The 24303-nt window shown below is 39.2% G+C and overlaps 1 protein-coding gene across 2 annotated transcripts; it reads right to left on the reverse strand.

Moving 5' to 3' along the window:
* Positions 1 to 343: 343 nt before the first annotated feature.
* Positions 344 to 23879, reverse strand: LOC121878152. 2 transcript variants are annotated; one of them, XM_042384174.1, is made up of 3 exons: positions 23774 to 23879; positions 1822 to 1975; positions 344 to 1408 (listed from the first exon to the last, which is right to left on the reverse strand). In XM_042384174.1, exons 1-3 carry the CDS (start codon positions 23783 to 23785, stop codon positions 1110 to 1112), a joined length of 465 nt encoding a protein of 154 aa, XP_042240108.1. In that variant the 5' UTR covers positions 23786 to 23879; the 3' UTR covers positions 344 to 1109. The 2 variants fall into 2 exon arrangements, with proteins under 2 accessions (XP_042240108.1, XP_042240109.1); XM_042384175.1 differs by having other exon boundaries at positions 23733 to 23820.
* Between the last annotated feature and the right edge of the window lie 424 nt (positions 23880 to 24303).

Consider the following 24303-nt stretch of genomic DNA (forward strand, 5'->3'; position numbering starts at 1 on the left):
TTACTTTAAAAACGATGAAGTATTATCGGGGAAACCTACAACCGCCAATGCATCGGAATTTAGTTTATATAAATTTAAGTTTCACAGTTAAATGTTAGCGTGACACTGATCTACAGGCCCAAAGACACGTCATAAACATCTTTGCATACATGCACACATTCCAAAAACAAGATCGTGCCATCTTTGACCTCTTTATGCAGAGCCATATTTTGCCCTAGGCACACTAGGTATTGTGCCCCAGTCCTAATCATTAGGATTGGGGTACATTTGACCAGTCACCGAGGGAATCACTGTTGGTGGCAGAATACCAGCCCACCCCAGGGGGAGGTACAAAGATCTCTGGTAGACACTGTTATTTATTAATTATAATAATTACATCACGACTGTAAGTCATAAAGTACTTGATATTGAAACAGCAGTATTTATCATTAACTAGAATGAAAAACGTTTATACAATGTGCCAAGCAATATTGTACAATATAAAGTAAGAAAACATGGAACAATACACACAATACTAAAGTACATACTAGACATTATGTACTCAAGCTTGCAGTGTTTGTTAATTATTGCCATAAAATATACACACTATAAAAATGTTCTTATACACACAAAATATACATTCTACAGTGATAATAGATTTAGGTGATACTTAAAAAAGTAAAACAGGAAGGGAGGACTTGAGTGAGAGACACAGTTATTGGTTCATAACAGTAAAGTATTATATGAATGGAAAATATTGTGACTTCATTTCAGTATAAAATAACATGGTTGGCTCATTGACTGCAAGTGTGATATGAAATGATACAAGTTCTGGAATTTTCTTAAGCATATCTTTTGAACACCTTCTTTTTATACACGTGACTTGCAATCGTTTATTAATGTTAAAGGCAAAGTTAAAAATCAAATTTTGACTTTTAGGTAAAAATTAACAAGTGCAAAACAACATAGTAGTCTTACACATATCACTGGCATGTATTGTGTTTCTCGACATGGAGATTTATAAAAATACATTTAAATGTCGAGAAAACTCGTTTAAATGCCTAGTAAAATAGGTCGTATCGAGTGCCCGAGACCTGTAACGGGCAGCAGGAGAGGGCACCCACAACGTCTTAGTCTAGGACGAAGAATGGGAAGTAAGGGCGCAGGCTCTTCAGCTTATGAAGTGGGAGGTGGTAACGTTTCCTCCTTTGCTCCAGCGCCAGAATGATCTTGCCGTGGTCGAGGCTGTCAAAAAATGGCTCGTCGTGGACCACAATGTGGGCGTGTGGCGGCATTTCGATAATGAAGTTGGAGAAGTACTTCTGCTCTCGATCATTTTTGGAAGGCGGGTCGGGGGGCGTGAATTGATCACGAGTTTCATTTGGGATTTCATTTTGATTATCGAAGAAACTGAAGCGATTAGAGGAACCTGGAAAGAAAATAACTGTGAGATTTGGGAAAACCGTGAATCGTGGTAAAATCTGAACACATTATTGATGATGCATTTAGGAAGTACTGTACCTGTGCCGACTGTTTTCACAGCTTACCTTATCTCTATGATCCTTATAGTACTAGCTGGGGTACCAGTCGTTGCCGGGATTAGATTTTAAAGGGCAGCTCATAAGCTATGTCTGCTGACTATACTTACATTACATCCACTGCACGATCAACACTACATCCACATTTATTCTACATATATTACACTATCAACACTACACTATAATCTACAGTGCATCCACTTCTAGGGTGCATGCGGTAATCCACGCCAAATTTCAAGTCTTTTATCTTCAAAACTGTAGCTGCGTATAGCGAACAGACATACACAGCGAGGACTTGGCGTACCTGTAACCTGGATACTGGATGAAAATTGTGGGGGAGACCTGGGGAAGCGCTCGTCGTTGGGGTTTGTTGACGTTACCTCGGTGGTCTTGGTCTTGTCGGCAGGTCGGCCGAGTACCGTCGGCAGGCACAGCACCAGTCCTACCAAGAACTTCATCTGCAAACAAAAACTTGCTTGAATGCCAAATCATATGCACACATTATATATATATATATATATATATATATATATATATATATATATATATATATATATATTATATATATATATTTTATATATATATATATATATATATATATATATATATATATATATATATATATAATCAACGACCTCACCAGCCAGGACTTGATTGAACCCTCGACCTAATGCGTGTGACCAGGGAACGCTACCAACTATGCCACAAGGAAACTGGTGTCCTTGTGGCATGGTTGGTAGTGTTCCCTGGTCACACGCATTAGGTCGAGGGTTCAAGTCCTGGCTGGTGAGGTCGTTGATTATATGTTCAAGTCCACGTGTTATATGGACTAAAATGAAGTATATATATATATATATATATATATATATATATATATATATATATATATATATATATATATATATATATATTTCATGTAGATCACAATGAAAACGTGGATAAGATAAATCTTGATAAAATCACACGGGAAAGGGAAACAGACGAAAGCTAAGGTGCAAAATACATCATATATATACTATATATATATATATATATATATATATATATATATATATATATATATATATATATATATATACACTTGTGGTTATTATATATTTATTTATAATACTGTATATGATGGTTGGTATCTTGTCATATTTATTATTGATCTCTAGAATTAGTGTTCAAGATTGTTGGATGGTGAAGGTCGGATTATAACAACTGAAGAAGGTGTCAGTGAAAGCATATAGAAATATAAAGAATAAAGTGATGGTAAGACCCAAGTTTGTTAAAGGCTCCGAATGGTAAATTAAAATAGTTAAAAAGAAACGATTGAAATGTGTCTGGTGTTGTGCATACTGTTTTGTGATGACAATATAATATGGATGCGAAGTTTCTATGAAATATTTCTATTGAATATCGAGTTCTTTTTCTAGACAAAGTTTTGGCATTTGACCTTCGAGAGACCCTGAACTGTGTCACTATGATTGATTGAATATCTGACTGTTTGGTTAATTGACTGACTGACTGGTTGACGAATTGATTGACTAAATGTCTATGGCTGAACAGCTACCAGGTTCTGAAACAAACAAACCCTCGGCTGGGTGGCTCAGACTGGGGGCTAACAGTATGCAAATGATGCCGTTGTGGCGGGAATAAGATCGAAAGAACTGGTTACTCATTTCAGTGAAGTGTGTAGGAAAAGAAAGAGAAAGTTGAAAGTGAATGCAAGCAAGAATGAGGTTCTCTTATTGGGAAGACTCGGTCGCTGCCTCGGTGATGAAATGTAATGTGGAGGAGGATAAAAATTGCTGTGTACTTTGCAAAGGATTTAATTCGGCCATCCTGCACTACAACGGAAAATGTCTTGCAAAAGGGGGAAAAACTCAGCAATTTATGAGTTAATGACATGAAAAGTGTTCGTGTGTGTGTGTGGAATGATCCTTATTGTTTTAAATCTTTCATCTTACTGTCCACATTATATACCACCTACTCTCCCTCACCATTCTCTTCTCTCTTCTTTGTTCCCATCCCTGGTATAAGGTGGGAGAAGAGAACAAAAAATTACACATAAATAGAGAATTGTAAGTCGTGAGTTAAGTTAGACTTTTGGGATAAGGAAACAAAAAGTAGAGCGGGGAGGAGACGAGAAGTGTACTGTGGTCAGATGTTGGCTGGACAGTGCGACTAGTACAGGTATATGTTTACATCTACAGCTCTTGTCCGTAGTCTTTGAATATGGCTGAAAACTCCTGGCTTACCTAGATACACATAGATATATTTTGAGAGGAACAGACACGAATAATATATTTGGGATGTTGTAGGAATTATGACACAGGGTACAGTGAAGTGTTGGAAGGACAGGTGGAATAAGGAAGGCTTTAAATAGGAGCAATAATGAAAGCTGTTAAAAAGGGTATGAACATAATTATACAGACTTTACCACAGTGTCGATGACGTGTGACTGAGGCTGATGGTATTAGGGGAGGAGACGGAATTCAAGAGAAATAAATAATCAGTCAATAAAGTTATAAAAATACAACTGTACATTGTGGGTTGTGGATAAAATTTCTTGTTTCACAAGAAAAGTAAATGGAGTAATTAATTTCACCTATTCTGCTCATCTTTCTGAAATACACGAATAAAAAAAAAATCGTAGTGATATATATATATAAGATGTCTTGAGTATAGACGAAAGCTAAGGTGCTCCGTTGTTTCCCTTTCCCCGTGTGCTTTTATCAAGATTTATCTTATCCACGTTTTCATTGTGGATCTACATGATATATATATATATATATATATATATATATATATATATATATATATATATATATATATATATATATATATATATATATATATATATTAGTCAGAGTGGCCAATGTTGCATTGTTGCCATATCGTCGGTGTGGCGTGAGGGAGATGTCTGTGCTCCTGCGTCTGGTGTTAACCACTAAATCATCACAAAACTTCTCTCACACCTTGACCCCGTAAATCCGTCAAAATTAACTATAAATTCGCTACATTACACAGCTCAAAATTCACCATAGTCATCCTCCACAGGTATGGTGCACACCGACATGCTCTGTTGCTGCTGCTGCTGCCTGTTTAACACCCCGACTTATTGTTTACTGCTACGAGAGGGACTCAGGGGAGTCGCGCCACACCACAGCTGCTGGCATTGGTAACAGACATGTGAGGTATTTATTTTTTAAGCTCTTGCGGTAGGAGGATAGCAGCTTCAATAGGGAATTTCACTCTGAGGTTATTCAAATAGCGTTAACCACTAAGGCCGAGGTCACTCACACACACACATTTCAACCTGGTTCAGCTAAACACTTCGTCTGATGGCACAGTTGAAAGATTGAACACATCTCTCCCAAACAATTTAAAAGTTGTAAAAGTAACATCAAATATGGCATTGTTCACCTCACCACCTTCCTGTCGTACATAAACGCGATGGCTTCTTCACCAGCAGAGATGCCTTATGCTATTATAGTTTTTTGCTCTTTTCTTTTCTGAATTATTACTTCCTAAGTTCATTTGTGGATATCTCGACACTATTAAACCGATTTACTTTAAATAAGAAACAGGCGCTATAATGACGCTCTGGGTATTTTCATCGCCTCTAGTTTAATATCTAAAGAATGTCAAGAAAAATATTGATGAGTCAGAGAGGTGTGATAATTTGTGGACTGAGAAAAGCGTCTGGTAATCACACAGATACATATGAGTGTCTTTTATCTTTGACCGCTTCATTTCACTAAACACAGTATTTGCCAACTAGGCTGTGATATGAATAAAACCACGACATTCAAGGGTTCTAACTTACCTCTGACAATGAATTCACTTTCCCAACTCTGCATCTCGCACCCGAAACATAATATAAGAGATCACAGAGCATAACTTTTCTTAACATATATCAGGATTTTACTCTCGACCTCAACCCTTACATTGATTAGTGATAATTTCTATGTGGTTCTTATTTTTTACAAATTTCTGACTGGCCAAAGACGACCAAGTAAATAATCACAGTATATATGACTTAATAATTTCATACATAAATTAACCTAACCTAACTTAAGGTATAATTTGGTTCTTATAAAAAAATGCAAATTACCATATATAAATTTATTTCCATTAAACTGGACCAATGAAAATAAAAAGTTACTCCTATTTGGCAAAACTGTCAGTTGCCTCTTAACCCCTTGTGCACGGGATCCTTCTGTGCTGAATAAAATCATAAGCTATAGTGGATGGGTTAAAATTTAATGGGTTAGGTAAGGTTAGGTTAGATTTGACTACATTAAGTTAAGTTGGGCTTTCTACAGAACTATTATTCTATATGTATCATGATAATCTACTTGATCGTTAATGACCAGTTAGAAGCTAAATACAAAAGCAGAAGTTATATTTATTAGACAATTATCTCTATTTAGCACACATGCGTCGTCTGGTCTGATTTTACGAAAGCCTTCCAAAAATCAAGTGTCTCCCTGGTATCAGTCAGGTTGGCTGTGAAAACACGAAACCAGAAGAATATGTAAAGTTACAACACCAACACACGCTGTCCTGGGTCTACAACACTCGCTGTCCTGGGTCTACAACACTCGCTGTCCTGGGTCTACAACACACGCTGTCCTGGGTCTACAACACACGCTGTCCTGGGTCCACAACACACGCTGTCCTGGGTCAACAACACGCTATCCTGGGTCCACAACACAATGTCCTGGGTCCACAACACACGCTGTCCTGGGTCCACAATACGCTGTCCTGGGTCCACTACACGCTGTCCTATGGGTCTACAATACTTCCAGGTTCGTGAGATGAATGTTCCCCGTATGTGAAGATGTGAGAACGTAAACCTTGGTTAAAGACAAAAGAAAAGCTCAGAATATCCTAAAATTTTACCGAAACTTTACACCTTAAATAGATATATTCACTTAAAACTGGTCAGGGGATAATATTACAGTATCTAGTTCAGGCACAGTTCCAGTGGATCTCATGTTATTTTTAATATTGTGCTCCCTGGATTGTAGAAGACAAGATTTTGAAGTGGATTAACAACTGTCTCGAAGACGGCAACGAAGAGTGGGAATAAATGAAGTACATTTTGGGTGAGAAACTATTCTCAGTGGAGTACCACCTAATAAAGGCCCTATCCTTGGACCCACCCTCTTTGTGATCCACACAAACGACATTGATGAAAACATGTCGAGCCACAGTGTCAAGTTTGAGGACAACACGAAGATATTTGGGAAGGTAGCAAATTAAGACGATGTTGCAACAATGCAAAAAGACCTGCATGAAAATATAAACATATTTCGTAAGATAACTGAAACAATTTGTTTAGCGTAAGGGATGTAAATGTCATGTTTGTCGATTTTGTATATAAAAAAAATAAAGAAAAAATTATTATTTTGGGGGCCTCCCTCAGAAGAAGAGTACGTAGAAGGCCATGAAGGTAATCACAATCTCAATGACCAACAGAATGATATAAACGACAATGGAAGGTTCCCTCTCGGCACTACTTGTGCCACTCGACTCTTCTGAGTGGGAATCAAAGCTGTCCGTAGACAGCTCTTCCTTTTCCGGCTCACTGCCCTTGAATATGACAGTCCGAGGCGACATGGAGATGTGGTGTACAATGCACCGGGGCAGTAACCACCCGAAAAGTCTCCAAGGGAGTCTACGCCTGTTAGCACACGATGGACACGAGGAGTTATAAGAGCCAAGACCTTCACCAGATCCATCATCAGAGCCAAGACCTTCATCAGATCCAAGACCTTCATCAGAGCCAAGGCCTTCATCAGATAGACCATTTACTGGGGACTGACGTAAGGCGACGGGCTCTGACGGCGGCGACAAGAGCCCCGGGAGCGTCTTGGCACTCGGCCCAAAGAACCACTTGAGAAAGTAGGACATATTCTTATCCAAAATTTTGGGGAATAAATAAATATAAATGAATATTTTTTTGTAAAATTGATTATTTATCATAGGGTAAAAGAGTTCACGAAAAAGTGTGGGAAAGTATAACAGGGTTTGTGTACAATACGTAGTGATGACATAATGAAGATCTACGATTTTGGTCACTGCGTGTGTATCACTATTCAAATCCTCTTTTAGGCACATGCGTATAGGTATTGCCAACTCCACAACCTGAAGTTTTCAAATTACGACTCTTGTATGTATTCCGTAATTATTATTATTATTTTTACTATTATTATTTTTATTATTATTATTACAGTATACTTTACAGTATTACCATCAGATGATTATGATAATAATAATAATAATTAAATTTATCAAGTAAAAAATATAATGAAATAAAAAAAGAGAACAAGAACATGACTTAAAATGAATAAACCCAACTAACATTCACATAAACACGGCTTAAAATGAATAAACCCAACTAACATTCACATAAACACGGCTTAAAATGAATAAACCCAACTAACATTCACATAAACACGACAAGAAATAAACCCAACTAACATTCACATAAACACGACTTAAAAGAATTAAAACCAATTATCTAAATGTTCGATAACTGATGCAATATTAAAGCGATAAACAGTACTTTTTCCCAGAGCTTAGAACGACACTTCGGAGCGACTACATACTCGTATACTAGAGGACTAATTAAAGTTCAACAACCTTAAAACTTTCCTACCACTAAATATACACAACGACTTTTATACGGGTACTGACAATGTACAGAGGAGATACCCACCCCCCCCAAAAAAAATGCCCACAAATACACAGACACACATATAGTATAAATAATGTGAGTATTAACCCTCCCTCGCCTCCTCTTTTTCTTTGTCAGTCAAGGGATAAACGCAGGGCAATGTAAACTGAGGTGTGTGTGTGTGTGTGTTGCGGCCGCCTCCACCACACACGCACACTGGATGAGTCACTCGGTAATAATGGACGAAATTATGACCCACAGTTATCAGGTCCAAGGCATTTGATTGTGTGGAGATATATTGTACTGACGCAGCCTCCCACGCCACTATAAGAGCTGGATCACCTGTGGCACTCATAACATCGCCCCAACACCTGACTTTTACGTACACACACAATAAGTTCAGAGCAAAATCAATCAATCAATTAAGATACCATCGTCATGTCTGAGCGTTGGCGACCACTGCCGTGCACTCCAAACGTCTCCATCAATCCTTCCACCTTCACCTTTTATTTTCATTCACCCATCCATGCCTATATCCTTCCCCTGGCCCTCCCCCTACCGCTAACTCTACACATTAATATCTCTACCATTACCCCCAACTCAAGGATTATCAAGTTGGGTTAGATTAGGTCAAGGCTCTGTTTTATTCTTCTCATGGACATCTTGCAGGTAGAGAACGTATCTATTGTGTGGCGTTTGTTAATGTGGAATCACGTAAAGATATCCGTTTACCTCGTCCTGAAAACGCTCCATATGTTTACCTCCCAGACGCTTTTTAGTGGGTCGATAATGTCATCCCAGCACCCCAGGCTACACCGTCCTTGGTTAAAATGTCTTTAAACGACCAAGGTTAAATAGTCCTTGGTTGAAAGTTTCTAAAAGTAAATCATCCTGGACTATATGTTCCAGGTTAAAACGTCCTAAGCTGCATATTTTATGGTTAAGATGACTACAATAAAGAGTTCGACAACATGTCCTCAGGCAAACGTTAGTGGTCATTACGTTTTACAGTCCTCACATGTCACAAACGCTTCTATTGGATCACTGTCACCTCATGCTAACACAATACAAGGCCGGATTTAGCGGAAATATAATTTTTATGACCACGATTGACATTTAACTTGGCTGTTGTGAGACGTGAGCGCCATTTTCTTATGGCATATCGATTTATACATACCTGAAGCCTAGCAAAGGTCAGGGCGGAGGGAGGATGACGAGGCAGGTGACTTGTGATATGTGGGAGACACACGTTTCCTACTTCGTGTTTATCCAGTCATGCTCTGTTTACCTGAATTTGTCAGCATAACGAACTGAACTGTCAGCATGGCGAACTGAACATGTGTCAGCATGAAGAATTGAACATCTCAGCATGGCTAACTGAACTGTCAGCATGACGAACTGAACTGTCAGCATGGCGAACTGGACATATGTCAGCATGAAGAATTGAGCATCTGTCAGCATGGCGAACTGAACATCTGTCAGCATGAAGAATTGAACATCTGTCAGCATGGCTAACTGAACATCTTTCAGCATGGCTAACTGAACATCTATCAGCATGGCGAACTGAACATCTGTCAGCATGAAGAATTGAACATCTGTCAGCATGGCTAACTGAACATCTGTCAGCATGGCTAACTGAACATCTATCAGCATGGCGAACTGAACATTTATCAGCATGGCTAACTGAACATCTGTTAGCATGGCTATCTGAACATCTGTCAGCATGGCTAATTGAACATCTATCAGCATGGCGAACTGAACATTTATCAGCATGGCTAACTGAACATCTATCAGCATGGCGAACTGAACATCTGTCAGCATAGCGAACTGAACATCTGTCAGCATGGCGAACTGAACATCTGTCAGCATGGCGAACTGAACATCTATCAGCATGGCGAACTGAACATCTGTCAGCATGGCGAACTGAACATGTCGGCATGGAAGAACTGTAATATGTCTGCCAGATTGAACATACAGGGTGCGTTTTGGTAAGCATTAAAAAATTTTGTGTAACAGAGAGAGAGACAGGCAGATAGACAGACAGGTAGACAGAAAACCAATGATAGAAAGACAAACAAAAACAAATACAGACAGAGTGTATGAGTCATTATGCTCACAGCGGTTGCCACAGGTACAATAACTTACCTCTGGGGTCACCTATGGTAGGGCGTGATTACCTAACTCCCCTTCATCATTATCTCACCTTACTCTCTCAGGTGTAACTCTATAATTACCTCCCTGTCTCTCCCGACTCCTCCCCATCACCATCCTCCTCCCCACTGATAAGGTCGTCACTCCACGGACTACACGACGCGATGCTTTCAAAAACAACGAAAAGATTTAATTGTCGAGAATACATTGTAACAGTTATTAAGAAAGAAAGGTGAACGTGGAGAAAGAGAGAGAGTGGGGCACAGAAGTCAGGCCTCGGGTTTCCCCTCACCCCACGCCAGGTGTACGGACCACAGAGTTACAGGAAAAGTAATGTCTGCTGATCTCACTCGTATGTTTATACTCATGACGGGAAACTTTACTCTGATGACTATAGTGGGAATCATTAGATCACCCTTTTTCCCTGCCGCCGCCATTTTTTTTTGTTTTCCTTACCTTCGACGCACTTGAAAAGTTTCTTCCCTACAGTCATGGTGAAATGGACCCTAGTTTTTGTTACTTAAAACTTGAACCAAAAAAGAAATACTGAGCTCCCCTTTTTTTTTCGGTAAATTTTCAGCACCAAGACGTGTTGCCTGAGAAATTTAATCATGGTATACAGGTTTTTGTATTACTTTCATTATCTTGGACTAATAATAAAACCGTAATGACTGCCAAAGAATTTAAGTTAATTTAAAAGGTACGGATTATTTGTCAGTTTTGTGTATCTCTGTGTAGAGAGATTTGTGATTTTATTATATATTTTCGTCCGCTAATGGTCCGTCAGTCCTTTTGTTGACATTTTGGTGTCTGGCTCACACCTTCCTCATCGTCTCCTGCAGCGTGTGTGGTAGTGCAGGGGCTTCTAATATGAAGGCGTGTGAGGCACCTGTAACCCCATTTGTACAACCTTAATGTTGGTGTAGGTGCTGAACAACTAGGGTTTAGGTTAAATGATTAGTGAGGTTTAGTAGTCGAATATGTTATCTAAGAACAGCACGAGAAGTGTTGTAAGAGAAAACAGTGAAAGGACACACCGGGTTGGGTTAAGTTTAAGAGTAACTCCTACTGAAGGTACCCTGATGTTAGGTGCGGGAAGTTGGTGCCCTTGGGTGCGTATTACCTGTGATCGTGGTCCACATTTTACGGTAACTGGATGAAATAAGGCAATACATCAAGTGACTCACAAATTGAACTGATAGTGTTAAATTGTCTGTTAAGTAGAAGCTGATATAACACTAATCATATACTGAAGTACACGTATTGTGATAAACTGTTGATTAAACCCACTACTTACATAAGCTGCACATACAACAATGTCGTAAGTGAAATAATGTATTACATGCTTTGAATATTATCATCTTGTTCGCCTTTTATCTATACCTCGAGGGTAAGGCCCAGCATCAGAGAAAGTCTTGAACAATTCCATGTCTCTTTCCTACATAAACGAACACATTTTAGGAACTTTTTAGCTTACTAAGGACGACTGTGACAACTAAATATCTTCCATTCCATGTAAAACAGATTGTTGTTATTCATATATGTTGATATAATGTACCTGATTTTTTTCATAAAGATTCAGTCATTAGCTTATGATGCAAGGGTGAGTGTCTGTGTGGGGGGGAGGATGAGGCGAGAGAAAGGGTACGTGTAGGATGTGCTTGAGGGTCACACCGCCACTCACTTTCTAAATTGGTAACATGAGTCTGGGTATGTTGTGAGTGTTACGTTGAGTTTGTGTGTGCTGTTGTATATTATGTGCGCCTTTGGCTTGTATCGTTTGTGTGTGTTTGTGTGTGCTAACGCATGTAGGTGCGAATGCATGCGCATCCATGTGGTTTATAGGTGTATGTTTGCTATTAGTTCCCGAGATGTATGCATGCAAGGTTTCTTCGCTTTTCTTGCTGTGTTTTATCAGTTTGCTTGACAGGTTTAGAACATCCAGATTAATGATGTTATCTGTATCACAGACGACCCACCACTCTTGTGTAACGCCTCTCTGTTCCCCTCCACCTCACCACGGAACAGATGCCATGATGTAGCAATGTCTAGGAAGCTTTTCGACGACCTTTCCCTCTAATAGGCTCGATGAATGAATACTCAGGCAGCTTCTTTCGTCATGGTTACTTCATAGTAATTGTCAGAACCAGTTGTTTAGTCCAGTTCGCCTCATCATTACCTCTGTCTGTAATGAACCGAGACATAACTTGACGATGGTAGTGGGTTTTTGTGTAGTTACTTAGATTACTACATGAGGAACGTGTTTGTGGCCATGTAGAGAGAGAGGGGAGGAGGGAGACATGCAGAGAACGAGTGAAGAATGGAGGGCAAAAACGAGAGGAGATAGAGAAATCCTTAAATCTTACAACTTTAATGTGTAGTGTATGTGAAGGACATTCAATAAGGTCAGATCCAGAGTTCACAGGTCATAAGTGGCCAGCAATCTTGGTAACGGAACCTCTGATGCAAATTCAAATTGGCATCATAACTTAGGGCACATTCCCATCGGGGCAAGAACCTTCTATTTTTTTCCAGGAAGAAAGACGTTGCAACTTTTATTTTATTAGCCATCGGGGTTCGTATTCCTAAAGGTTCTTATTATGAATATTTATCGTAATTAAAGATAGTATAATGCTCCTACGTGACTGACTTAACCTAAAATTAGAAGAAAAAAATGACAAAGTTACTTTACCTTAATAACAGACTCTCATTTACCACCAGATAGGGAACAAAATAAACCCTAGGAATCTTTGTGAATCCTGACCCTGGTAACACTGATCTCATACGAAACAACTCCACTAGGATGTAAACAAAGTCACCTATATGTGTTTACAGAGGTATGATGACGACCCTGTACTGTACTCGATACATACTGTACCTCAGGTGTATTCTGCCTTAACAACTGTCCATCTCTTCCCCGGTCTTCCCCTTGTTCTCGTGTCACAACCTTTAACATAACCTTTATAATCTTTATTGTACAGTGACTTAGCTTGAGCTTTTCTTTTCTTTTGTTTTCTGCTGGAGTTACTCTCACATTATTATGTATAAATGTTTACGTATAGTGTGTATTTCTTGACTATACTTGTTTATATACGTATGCTTTTGTGTATTTGTATAATGTACTGTACGTGAGCTGTGTGTGTGCAATTGCGTACTTGTGTGTGTTTATGTGTTAACTTCATCATGGAGATTAGCTGGACTTCTCCTGTACTCATTGTAACATAAATCACTTTTATCACATAACTGAAGTTTGACAAATAGATTATGATGGTTTGCTTGTATGAGGAGGCGAGAGGCTTCGTAATAGACTTCCTCACACTACGGCTTCTCTAATCTTGTAATGAACACTGTCGGTGTGCGATTACTGTACAGTATTCCAATCATATTAAGAAAGAACATCCTCGTTTGGAACATTCTCGTAGATATAGGAGAAAAAATTTTTGTTTAGAGGTCAGTGTCCGGATACAGTGGCACTTCAAGGCTGGAGGGAGCCTTGACAAAAGGTCATTCGCTTGGGTTAGACTTTCTGCTCTGATTGTGTGTGTAGAGGGGAGGGAGGGGACGTCAGGTACACGACCCACAAAGCAACAAAGTTTCAACTGGTGCGAGAATAGATGACAGAGACAATCACTGGCTATTGGCGAGGTCCCGGTCAGGAGACCTGTGCTTGTACATGTTTTACCAGGCTGCTGAGTTGAGTGCTTCTATACATACTGCACTCACATTGGCTTGCATGCGTAAGTGAGTGTATGTGAACCTCAAGAATTTAATACAAATGTGTATGTGCTCTCTTAATCTGCAACACACATTGTTCAATTAACACAAGAGTGAAGAGGCGACACATGTCAGGGTGGCTGACCTGTGTTCACGTACAGTATTTGACAACTGCTGCAGTAATTTGGCTCCGTGAGGTTTTCTCTCATGTCGCAACAGGTGACTTTGTGAGTCTCTGCTCTCATGTTTACTTCTTGCCTGTGATACAACACGAGGTTGTCGCATATAGTCGACATATCTGTACTTGATATTCTCTCCCGACAAGTTTTCCATCTATATTGTTCAGTCGACACTGGGAGAACAATAACAAGGTCAAATCAACACCGATAGAACTCCCCCACTCTCTTGACAGCTTGTAATCGGGCCATGACTGACGAGCGGAATCGACTCTCTTGTAACCGTCAAAGCCTGAGGTCGAAGAACTGGTCAAAACAGATGTCACGAATTCACTTTCATCACTCCACTAATAATTTGTAGAACATGACCCTGATTTAGTAAAGTAACTTGGTGCTTTATGCTGATAGATGTAGAGTTCTGTATGTTGACATGCATAGCTCTTCATGCTGACAGATGTACTGTACATACAGTCTGAGAGATGAATAGGTCTTCATGCTGACATACGAGTGATTCAGCAAAGAGTACATTAAATTGGAGGATGAAATCCTTGGATAATTCTAAACCACAATGTCTCTAGGGTAAAATGTCAGATTCTGCATAGTTTCCATGGGAGTGGTCTGGGGCGCACACCAGCCAGTCCACATTACCCCTCCCCCCTGTAACTGCCTTTATCTCATTCGGTCGTACACGGTCCCTGTCTCATTGCACCTGTGTCAGCCATCTGTATCACGCTGTACTGCTGTACATAAGACATCTGTGAATAAATGATTACAAAAACCTACGGAGGTTTCACTTCAAATTCACTCTCACTAATACAACATCTTAAGTGTATTGTAACATGGAAACTATGCAGAATCTGACATTTTACCCTAGAGACTTTGTAGTTTAGAATTATCCAAGGATTTCATCCTCCAATTTAATGTACTCCTTGCTGAATCACAGACGGAATTTGAAAAAAAAATACACAAAATATTAAAATACATATAATAGAAGTATTGTTCTTTTGTTTATGTATCCCCCCCCCTCTCTTTTTTCCCATTCTCTCTCTCTCTCTTCCTTTCACTATCTCTTCTTTATTCTCCCTTCACGTCTCTTCTTCTTTTTCCTCTCCGGAGTTGAAACACAGGGTCAGGGATCACACACTTCTCACCTGACGAGACTCCCCGACTTGCGTCATGACCCGGGCGTTCACTTGGGATTCACAAAGGATCGTACGTAAAGATTTTCCCAGTTACTCATGGTGAATTGAGAACAAATTTATCTGTTGGACTTATACGGCATAAGCTTAAAACATAAAATAAAATATGGTACCGGTTTTTATTTTTATTTTTTGCCACTTACCAGCTTACTATTATAGCCGATCGTATGTAGAAACTGTATCATAATTGGATTTAGTTAAAATTATGGCATTGTAATACATACATACGTCTAATGTCTTTGATTATAATTCGCTTATTAAATTTCCCGTCTAACTGGGGATAAGTGAACGCACCCAGTGGAGTCATCTTGGCGAGAAAACTTGTTTGACAGGTACGTACTCTACCTATCTTCGTTTCGCTTAAATGCATCCATCCTTACCTCATCACCATCTTGAGGACGGGTAGTGAGTGGTACAGGCGAGGGACCAGTGTTTATGAGGTACTGAGGGCGTTGGCCACTCCTCTCTAACTTACACTCAATCAAAAACCCAAGTGGGGGAAATCGAAGAGCGAGTACCCGGTCACTTTCTAATGTAAAAAGAAAAATCACTTTCTACAGGGGGGAAAAAAATCAGGGCATAAAAGAATAATGTTCGGTCACGCAAAAAAAGTAATGGTGCTGCGTCATTAGAGGAACAAGTAAGGAGACTTCATTAAATTTTCTCCTGCGGCTAAAAAGATTGAAAGTAATTTTCCCACCATTTTTATCAGCTGGGTGTGTGATGCTAACTTCCCAGATAGATGATGTAAAGTGCTCGCATATTTTGATCAGTAAATACCTTTCAATATATTCTACTGATCATCTGTGTCTTGAAGGATTTTAATATATAAATAAGAGAACTTAGGTTGGTATATAAGAATCAAATGCAGATCCACAGAGCGGTATTGAAGAAATCATACAGAAACTAATACAGTAAAATATTTTTCTCATGATTAATTTCTTCTATTTATTCTTTAAGTATCACAAGATTTTTTTTATTCTGAGAGAGAGAGAGAGAGAGAGAGAGAGAGAGAGAGAGAGAGAGAGAAGTTCGAAAATGCTTAACATCAGTGTCTCGAAATTGTGAGATAATAATATGTGGGACGGCCTGCCTTCCTACCACACCCCCACGCAGTGACCCCACTGGAGGTAAACTTTCCAAAACTTTCATGGCTTATCCTTGGCAGCAGGTATCTACAATTTATTTCCACTTTACACAGTTTATACCGTATATCTCTCTAAAGCATCTAATATTTATATATATAAAATTGTAAGTGGATTTTTATTGCGTTTCAGTTAGTTTTATATTTTTGTCTCATCAGAGCGTTTATATTTTTCCTTTCATCATTTTAATGGCTACTATGTTGATTGTTAGATAATTTTAAGCAAACAACAACACCACTACCACCAGTACAGTGAAGGTATGTACTGTGACCCGCCTCTTGCCATAATGACGACGTACTGTTACTCTCTCACGCCTCCGTCACCCACCACCCATTAGTCACCACGCCCCTGGATGTTAAATCTCTTGTTTACGTCATTCGATTACAGGAAATGTCGTAGTACTTCCCTTTCACCTGATATAAATGATCCCTTGTGTGACCGTCTGAGGCAACATGTACAGCTCTGGATCCAAATTCACAAAGGTTTGTAAATTGACTATTCCTCCTAACTGAAAAATAAAAGAACACATCTAACTGAATGACTGATAAAACACAAAACTAATATCCAAAAATATAATAAAAATCACACAGAGATACTTGGATAGACACGTTCACTTAGCACCAGATATCGGACAAAATCAAAATAGAAAATCCAACTCCTCAATGATTCACTAACTGCGGGTGTGAGAAAGAATGTATCGAAGTGGCTCATTTATCCCTTTGAGTCATGAAGGGTTAAATCGTCGTCCTGAAAAGGGTTAAATCATCGTCCTCAAAAGGGTTAAATCATCGTCTTCAAAATGGTTAAACCATCGTCCTCAAAAGGTTAAATCACCATCCTCAAAGGGTTAAATCCTCCTCCTCAAAGGGTTAAATCATCTTCCTGAAAAGGGTTAAACACAGGCACAAATTTAGTAAAGACAATAGGACACTCGACAGGATTTCTCTTCCTATCACTAGTTACGAGGGAGGAGAGTAGGAAACTCTTAATGATTCCTAGAGGTGAGTACTAGGGCGTGGGCGTGACTAACAGATCGATATTAACTTTCTCCGAGTGCCCTTTATCGTCTTGTGTGACTTATAATAGTAGAGATGGTGGTGTGGTGGGTGATGTGATGAGGGTGTGGTGAGTGTGGTGGGTGGGTGGTCTGTGGTGAAGGTGGTGAGTCAGGGTGATATATAGTACCTGTATATTATCTGTTCAGTTTCCTTCCACCTCAAGAAGTCCTTCACCTCCTCCTCACACCTACACTTCCCTCCCTCACACCTACACTTCCCTCCCTCACACCTACACTACCCTCCCTCACACCTACACTACCCTCCCTCACACCTACACTTACCTCCCTCATGTTTGTATCTCACTTCCCTCACACTTGTACCTCACCTCACCTATAATTTTCACACACACACACAGTAGGCCTAATTTGCATATGGTGAGAGAATTGTAACAAAAGTTGAAGCAGTTTTATGTTCTTGTTGGAGTGTTGGCGGAAGTGTGGTAATGGTGGAGGTGTGGTGATGATGGAGGTATGGTGGTGATGGTGGTTGTGTGATGATGATGATGATGGTGTGATGATGATGAAAGTGTGGTGTTGGTGGATGTACGGTGGTGGTGTTGGTGGTGATGATGGATGTGTGGTGGTGTTGGTGGAGGTGTGGTGATGGTGGAGGTGTGGTGTGGTGATGGTGGTGTGACTGATGGATGGACAGGGCAAGCAGTATATAATGAAGCTCCTTATTTTCTCTGTGACATATCCGGGGTTAGGAACTTAATGAACGAGGAAGCCATAACGTGGTCCACACACATAGGACGATCGGGGTGAAAGGAATGGATGTGGAAATACAAAGTAAGATATTTAAATAGATTATGAACGTAATATTCAGCAGCGAAAATTACCAAAGAGTTGATGGATGGACAGAAGTAAGACATAAAGTGGAGGGAATGGCTTTTATGTTTAACCACAAGATGAGCTGAAATTATAGTCTGTGTTGGGATATAATTTTGTTGAAGAAACTCTGCATATATTGAAATTAGCGTAAACAAGAACTTTCTCCACGTCATATGCAGGCATCTGGGCCCGGGTTCTCAAATGTTTATACAGGACGTCCAAATATAACACCGATATTCAAGACTCAGCTTTGATTATATACGTTGTCTTAGCTCCAGTTAGGGAATCGAATTAACGTAAATATCTTTGTGACTCTATATATGCTACACCATGGTAGAGCTGATCACTGCTCGTCCTCAGAGTTGAACCCAAATTCACGCTGTTAAAAGGAAACAAGCAGAGTCGTGACCGCCAGACCGTGAACACCACCTACTTCCGCGCTCCTCAGTCTGACTCTTTTTGTTTAATCCAATTTACTCGCAAATATACAATTAAAGGTACAAATGGGTAGTGGTCCTTGTATAGGTACAAATACAAGTACCACTAGAGATACATGTACATGAAATAGTACTGGTGTAAATACAAGTAAAATTACGTGTACAGGCTGATCAGCAAGTAAAAAAAAAAACGCTTTAATAGGTAGTAGGCAGCTACCAAACAGGGAGGTACTACCGCCTGGGAAGATATTGGAAACATAATGTGTTGTCGAATGGCAGGCCCTGCTGCCATATGGCATCATGAAAATTGTGACCAAGTCCCAGGTTGCTGATCTGACTTTCTGCCTCATTTACACACAATTGCAGGGTCTCAATTGTTTCTCTTACTTTGCCAACACAACATTCATATATTGTTTCTCACTATTGATTTTTTTTCATTTTTGCATTTCTTTATGGTTCCTTATCATTATTAGTGTTATTATTATTTTTGTTATCATTATTATATTATTTTTAATTTTGTATTTTGCATATAAATTTTATTTACTATGAATTATTATTTAATTTTTAATTTGGTATTTTATTATAAATTTTATTTAATATGAATTATTATTATTATTATTATTATTATTATTATTATTATTATTATTATTATTATTAATATTATTATTATTATTATTATTATTACATTTTCGCCCCCAGGCCCTGATGTGGGTCAGTGACCTGTGCCGGGTGGGCTAATCCCCATAAAAAAAAAAAAATAAATAAATTACTAGTACACATGAATATAATATACAATGCAACCTTTATTACAAGTAATGGCGCAAATAAAAGTACAGATGCTTATGTACCGTACAGGTGCAGCTACAAGCACAGGTGTAAATACAGGTACAAAAACGTGCACATCAAACCTGAATGACGAGATACACACTGACTCATCATACTGAGATACCTACAGTTAAACAGCCTATGACTTTTAGAGAATGTAACCTGACCCTTGCCTACGGGATTCCCCGGTCAGACTTGCTCAAGACAAGTTATGTTGCGGGTGAGTGTGTGTCTGTCTGTCTTTCTATCACAGCTAACCTTTCTAAGACATTTTACTTGACCCAATCACTTGATGAGAGAGAGGGGGAGACTTGATACAACACTTAACAAAACCAACAGAAGCTCTTAAACCCGTGACAACAGTGCGACAAAGCCAATTTCACTCACACGCTATATAGTTCCTTTACAACTCCTGTTTCGAAACTGTACCAGACTTAAATGGGATAACCATAGCGTCATCTATGGATACACGAGAGGTTCAGAGATTCGTTCCAGTAGTTCGGAGTCTCTGGTGTGTAAGATGATCTGTGACTGAGGGAGCGGTAATACAAATAGACAGAAGCAGCTGAAGTATGTACCGTACCCACAAGTTAATGTCTCACTGATGGAAGTTCTATTGAAAATGTCAAATACATTGTGGCAGACTGTCAGTGTGGTAATCCTGACGATGCATATAATAAGAGCCGTTTTACAGAGTCATACATTCGAACAAACGAACAGTAATGCACATAAATAAGCATAGATATCTAATCATACAGATGAACAAAGACAAAATCATACAGTCACGAGAAGGAAAAGACAGACACTCGTACATATGAAGTGAAAGACTGATAAACATAAATAAATAAACAAAAGATCAAATAATTAATGCAGCTCTTGAGAACATTGTCAGACTGTGGGAACGTTCACTAGGTGTATTGTTTTAGTTCTGGTCATAAGTCTTATGTGTGTTCTTACCACCGTCGTGTGTTTATGTGTCAACGGCGTGAGAGTACGATTACCAGAGACCACTGTGTGTGTGTGTGTTTAGACTGAACGATGAAGACTGTTGAACTTATTCCTTTCTTTGAGTCATGGTCAAATATTTAGTTTACTCCCACAAAACAGAACTTGGTGTTGTGCTTCAGCTGCTTAAACAAAAATAAAAATAAATAAATAAATACTATGCAAAAACACCCAATAAAAAGGCTTTCTATCCTGATCAATGAGGGAGTGTGAGGGTAAAACACTCAACTCGCCTCTTTCAGGGTAAATAATTTGCACAGTCAACTGGCAAATCAGCGGTGACCACGTTAGTCCAATATTTGATCAATGCATTGTCAACACCGCACAACACGCACCATAACCTTTTAATACCTTCACTAAACTCTTAATTATGAGTAAATCTTTTTTAATTTTAATTCTTACATCGTTTTGATATTTATTTTCCTTTTATTTATATCTGTAACTAAAATTTCCATAATAATCAGATAATTGATATCTTTTGTGCTGTCTTTAAGAGTTGCAGCTAAAGAGTGTAGGAAAATTTTCAATGCTGTATTATGTCTGTTCACTGGAGCCTTTGTATGTGTGTGTGTGAGTGTAAAGAAGGCATAGAGAGTGTGTGTGTGTAAAGATAAAACAAAGTCCCATGTCGATATTAAATCCCTTCACTGACCCTTACCCATTCCTTGACGGTGCCTATTAATTACCAGTAAGACACGTAGCTACAACTGATCACTCCTCTAGCTGTGTTCCTCAAGTGTTAACAATGCAGGACCGTCACTATACAAGGTTACACCCTATGCCTACTGTTTTTTGTCTATCAGTCTGTCTATCTACCAATTTACCACTCTACTTCAATCTTAGTAAACATATTTATATTTATTCCTCATTATGCATTTAACGGTGAAAATATCTAATGGCGAAGCAATCTACGTGTTTTACTATCAATCTGTTAATTATCTATATCTGTCTGTCTGTCTGCCAAGACCAAAGGATACAGTTCCCCATCTAATTTATTTGTTTTATTTCACATTAATATAACTAGTGTTGTGGGGGTATGTGTGTGTGTGTATATATATGTGTGTGTGTATGTATATATGTGTGTGTGCGTGTGTGGGTGGCCTAGATAATCAGTGTTGTACGAATATAGCAACAAAGACCAGTGCTGTAACCCTCCCCAGCTACAGACAATGGTAATGGGATCACTGGAGGCTGCTGCTTCACCCCCCACCCACCTTGGTTCGGGGCTTGCTAATTTTCCTTTCTAGTACGGTTCTCTCTCTCGCGCTTCACCCTCCCTCTCTCTTCTCCCCTCCCCCTTTCACTTTCCACTCCTCACTTTCTCTCTCTCTCACTCTGCACGCCTCTCCCCTTCTTTCACTTTCTCCACCCCTTCTCTCTTTCACTCATCACTCCCCTCTCCCGTTCCCCACCCCTTCTCTTATTCTTATCATATCTCTCAATAACACGTCAGGGGCAAAGAGGTGCAAGCCCCGTCAACACTACGTCATCACACTACTCACAGTAATGTAAACAAACTCAGTGACAATTCAAATGGCTTGATGGTGTGTGTGTGTGTCCGCCTTGTCTTCATCCTTTACAACTGTTACTGCGGTCGTGTGTTGTAAATTGACTGATTGGCTGCGGGGTGTAGCCAATCGCCTCTCCCGCCACTTTCGTTCCCGCGCTTTTGGTAGCTAAACTAATATAATAAATCCAATGATACTCTTAAATCACCTTTCAAGTTACATTCATCAATTATCTATTTTAATTTCTGTAAAAATAAAACAATAAAACAAGCAGTAACGTAAACCAACACCCAGTTAACCACCGCTTGACCCTAACGTGTGACTAGACTGATCTCTGTAACGCTCAACACTCTAAGACAAAACCCCGCTGACTAGTCACTGGAACACTGATCACTGTGGTAAAGGCTAAGTGTTTTAAAAGCTATTATATCGATTATACATACAACAATGACCACTCAAGGAAAATTAAGTAACATTTATTTGTTTTCAACATTCAATAAACACACGGAAAAACGATAATGATTGATGCATGACGTTGGCTTTTAATGATACACAGTAAATGTTTTTTTATAATGTTGAATGTTAGTCAACTAAACATTTTCTCTCTGGGTACACATAAACAATGGCGAGGATCAGTAACGACGCTCCACCGCTCCAACACCACGATCTCTACAATACCAAGTTCACATTGTCATCACTAGTTCAGCAACCATAGTGTGAGTGTGAAACAATTATATAAGCCTCTTTAATGCTGATAAACATGATAAAAATGCAGATAATAATTTTTTTGTTTGCTGGTTTAGAAGTTGTATGTGAAGTTCTTGATTAAATGATCTGTTACTAAAATTTTTTGCCAAGCTCATGTCATTCACTAACACCGTCTGAACAACTCTTGGTCACCCATCTGCTGTAACATTAAACGGATAGAAAAAAAACAGCGACTGACACCGGAAGTTAAAACATTAATGACAGACAATCACTCTTCTGTTTACTAATGTTGGTAATTAATTCAAAGGAGTATCATAAGTGTAGTAGTTTTTTATAATAAATACATACAGTACTCTAGGACAAGTACTTCCTGAAGTGGCAGTTTGTCCTGAGAAGCCTCAGTTCACGCGCCTCATATACTGAACAGTTCACAAACACCTACAGTATCATACAAGTGACAGCTGATACCATTGTTAAATTAATTTCTATGTTTTGCAGCTTTTTTAAATATACGCATCCGCAAACGGGCCTCGATTCAGTAAAGTATGACACACACATCAGCTTCTAACTCCGACGTCTACTTTCCTCTTGAGTGGTCTTAATTCTCATCAGGTGTCATAAAAATAATGATATATTATCTTTTAAAATATCTGATTACACTCACATGATTAACAATGGCAATAAAAAAACCATATATTCATGTAACTTGGTGTAGCAGGTTAACACAGTGATGAGAGAGCACCACAATCCTCCTGGAAAGAAGTGTTGACAACATGCACTACCCACCGTGCCTTTACAACCTGTCAGGACTCAGCCTCTGTACTCACAGTGGCGACCATGGCTCAGCGCGAGCAGTTGTCCACTGGTGAGCCGAGGGAGGCTGACACTACACTGGGAACTCGAGCCACCGCTCCACCACTTCTGAGAGAAAGGCCGTAAGGACGTTTCGCGGTCACACTCGACCATTTGAACAGGTTGGTGTACGTCACACACCTCCTACCCGATGATTGGCTCCAGTCCTCCTACAACACCAGTCACTATTACTCGTAATTTTCTTTAATCGTCTGGACTTACGATTTAATTTATGTTTGGTAACTGCCACTTCAAGGTCAATATGTCTGAAGACAATGGCATGTGAGACCTAGGGAGTAGATGAACGACTTACTGATATATTTGGGTTGGCTAATTAATGACTCAAGAAAAATAACTTTATTTACATTTTTCTTTTTGTGAGAAAGTAAATTCGGTTGCAGACTCCCTCACTGCCTCAGGTGAACGTTACTAAATAACTGAAAGTTAAACAACATCAATTTTACAGAGGTTTCTTTCTAAAGGAACTTCGGAAATACCAAGATGT

The sequence above is a fragment of the Homarus americanus genome, unplaced genomic scaffold, assembly GCF_018991925.1.
Source record: "Homarus americanus isolate GMGI-L3 unplaced genomic scaffold, GMGI_Hamer_2.0 scaffold45562, whole genome shotgun sequence".
Classification (NCBI taxonomy): Eukaryota; Metazoa; Arthropoda; class Malacostraca; order Decapoda; family Nephropidae; genus Homarus; species Homarus americanus.

Coding starts and splice junctions, on each gene's coding strand:
- LOC121878152 (XM_042384174.1), bottom strand. Junction 1,409..1,821: donor ATCCAGTATCCAGGTTACAG/GTACGCCAAGTC, acceptor TTTTCTTTCCAG/GTTCCTCTAATCGCTTCAGT.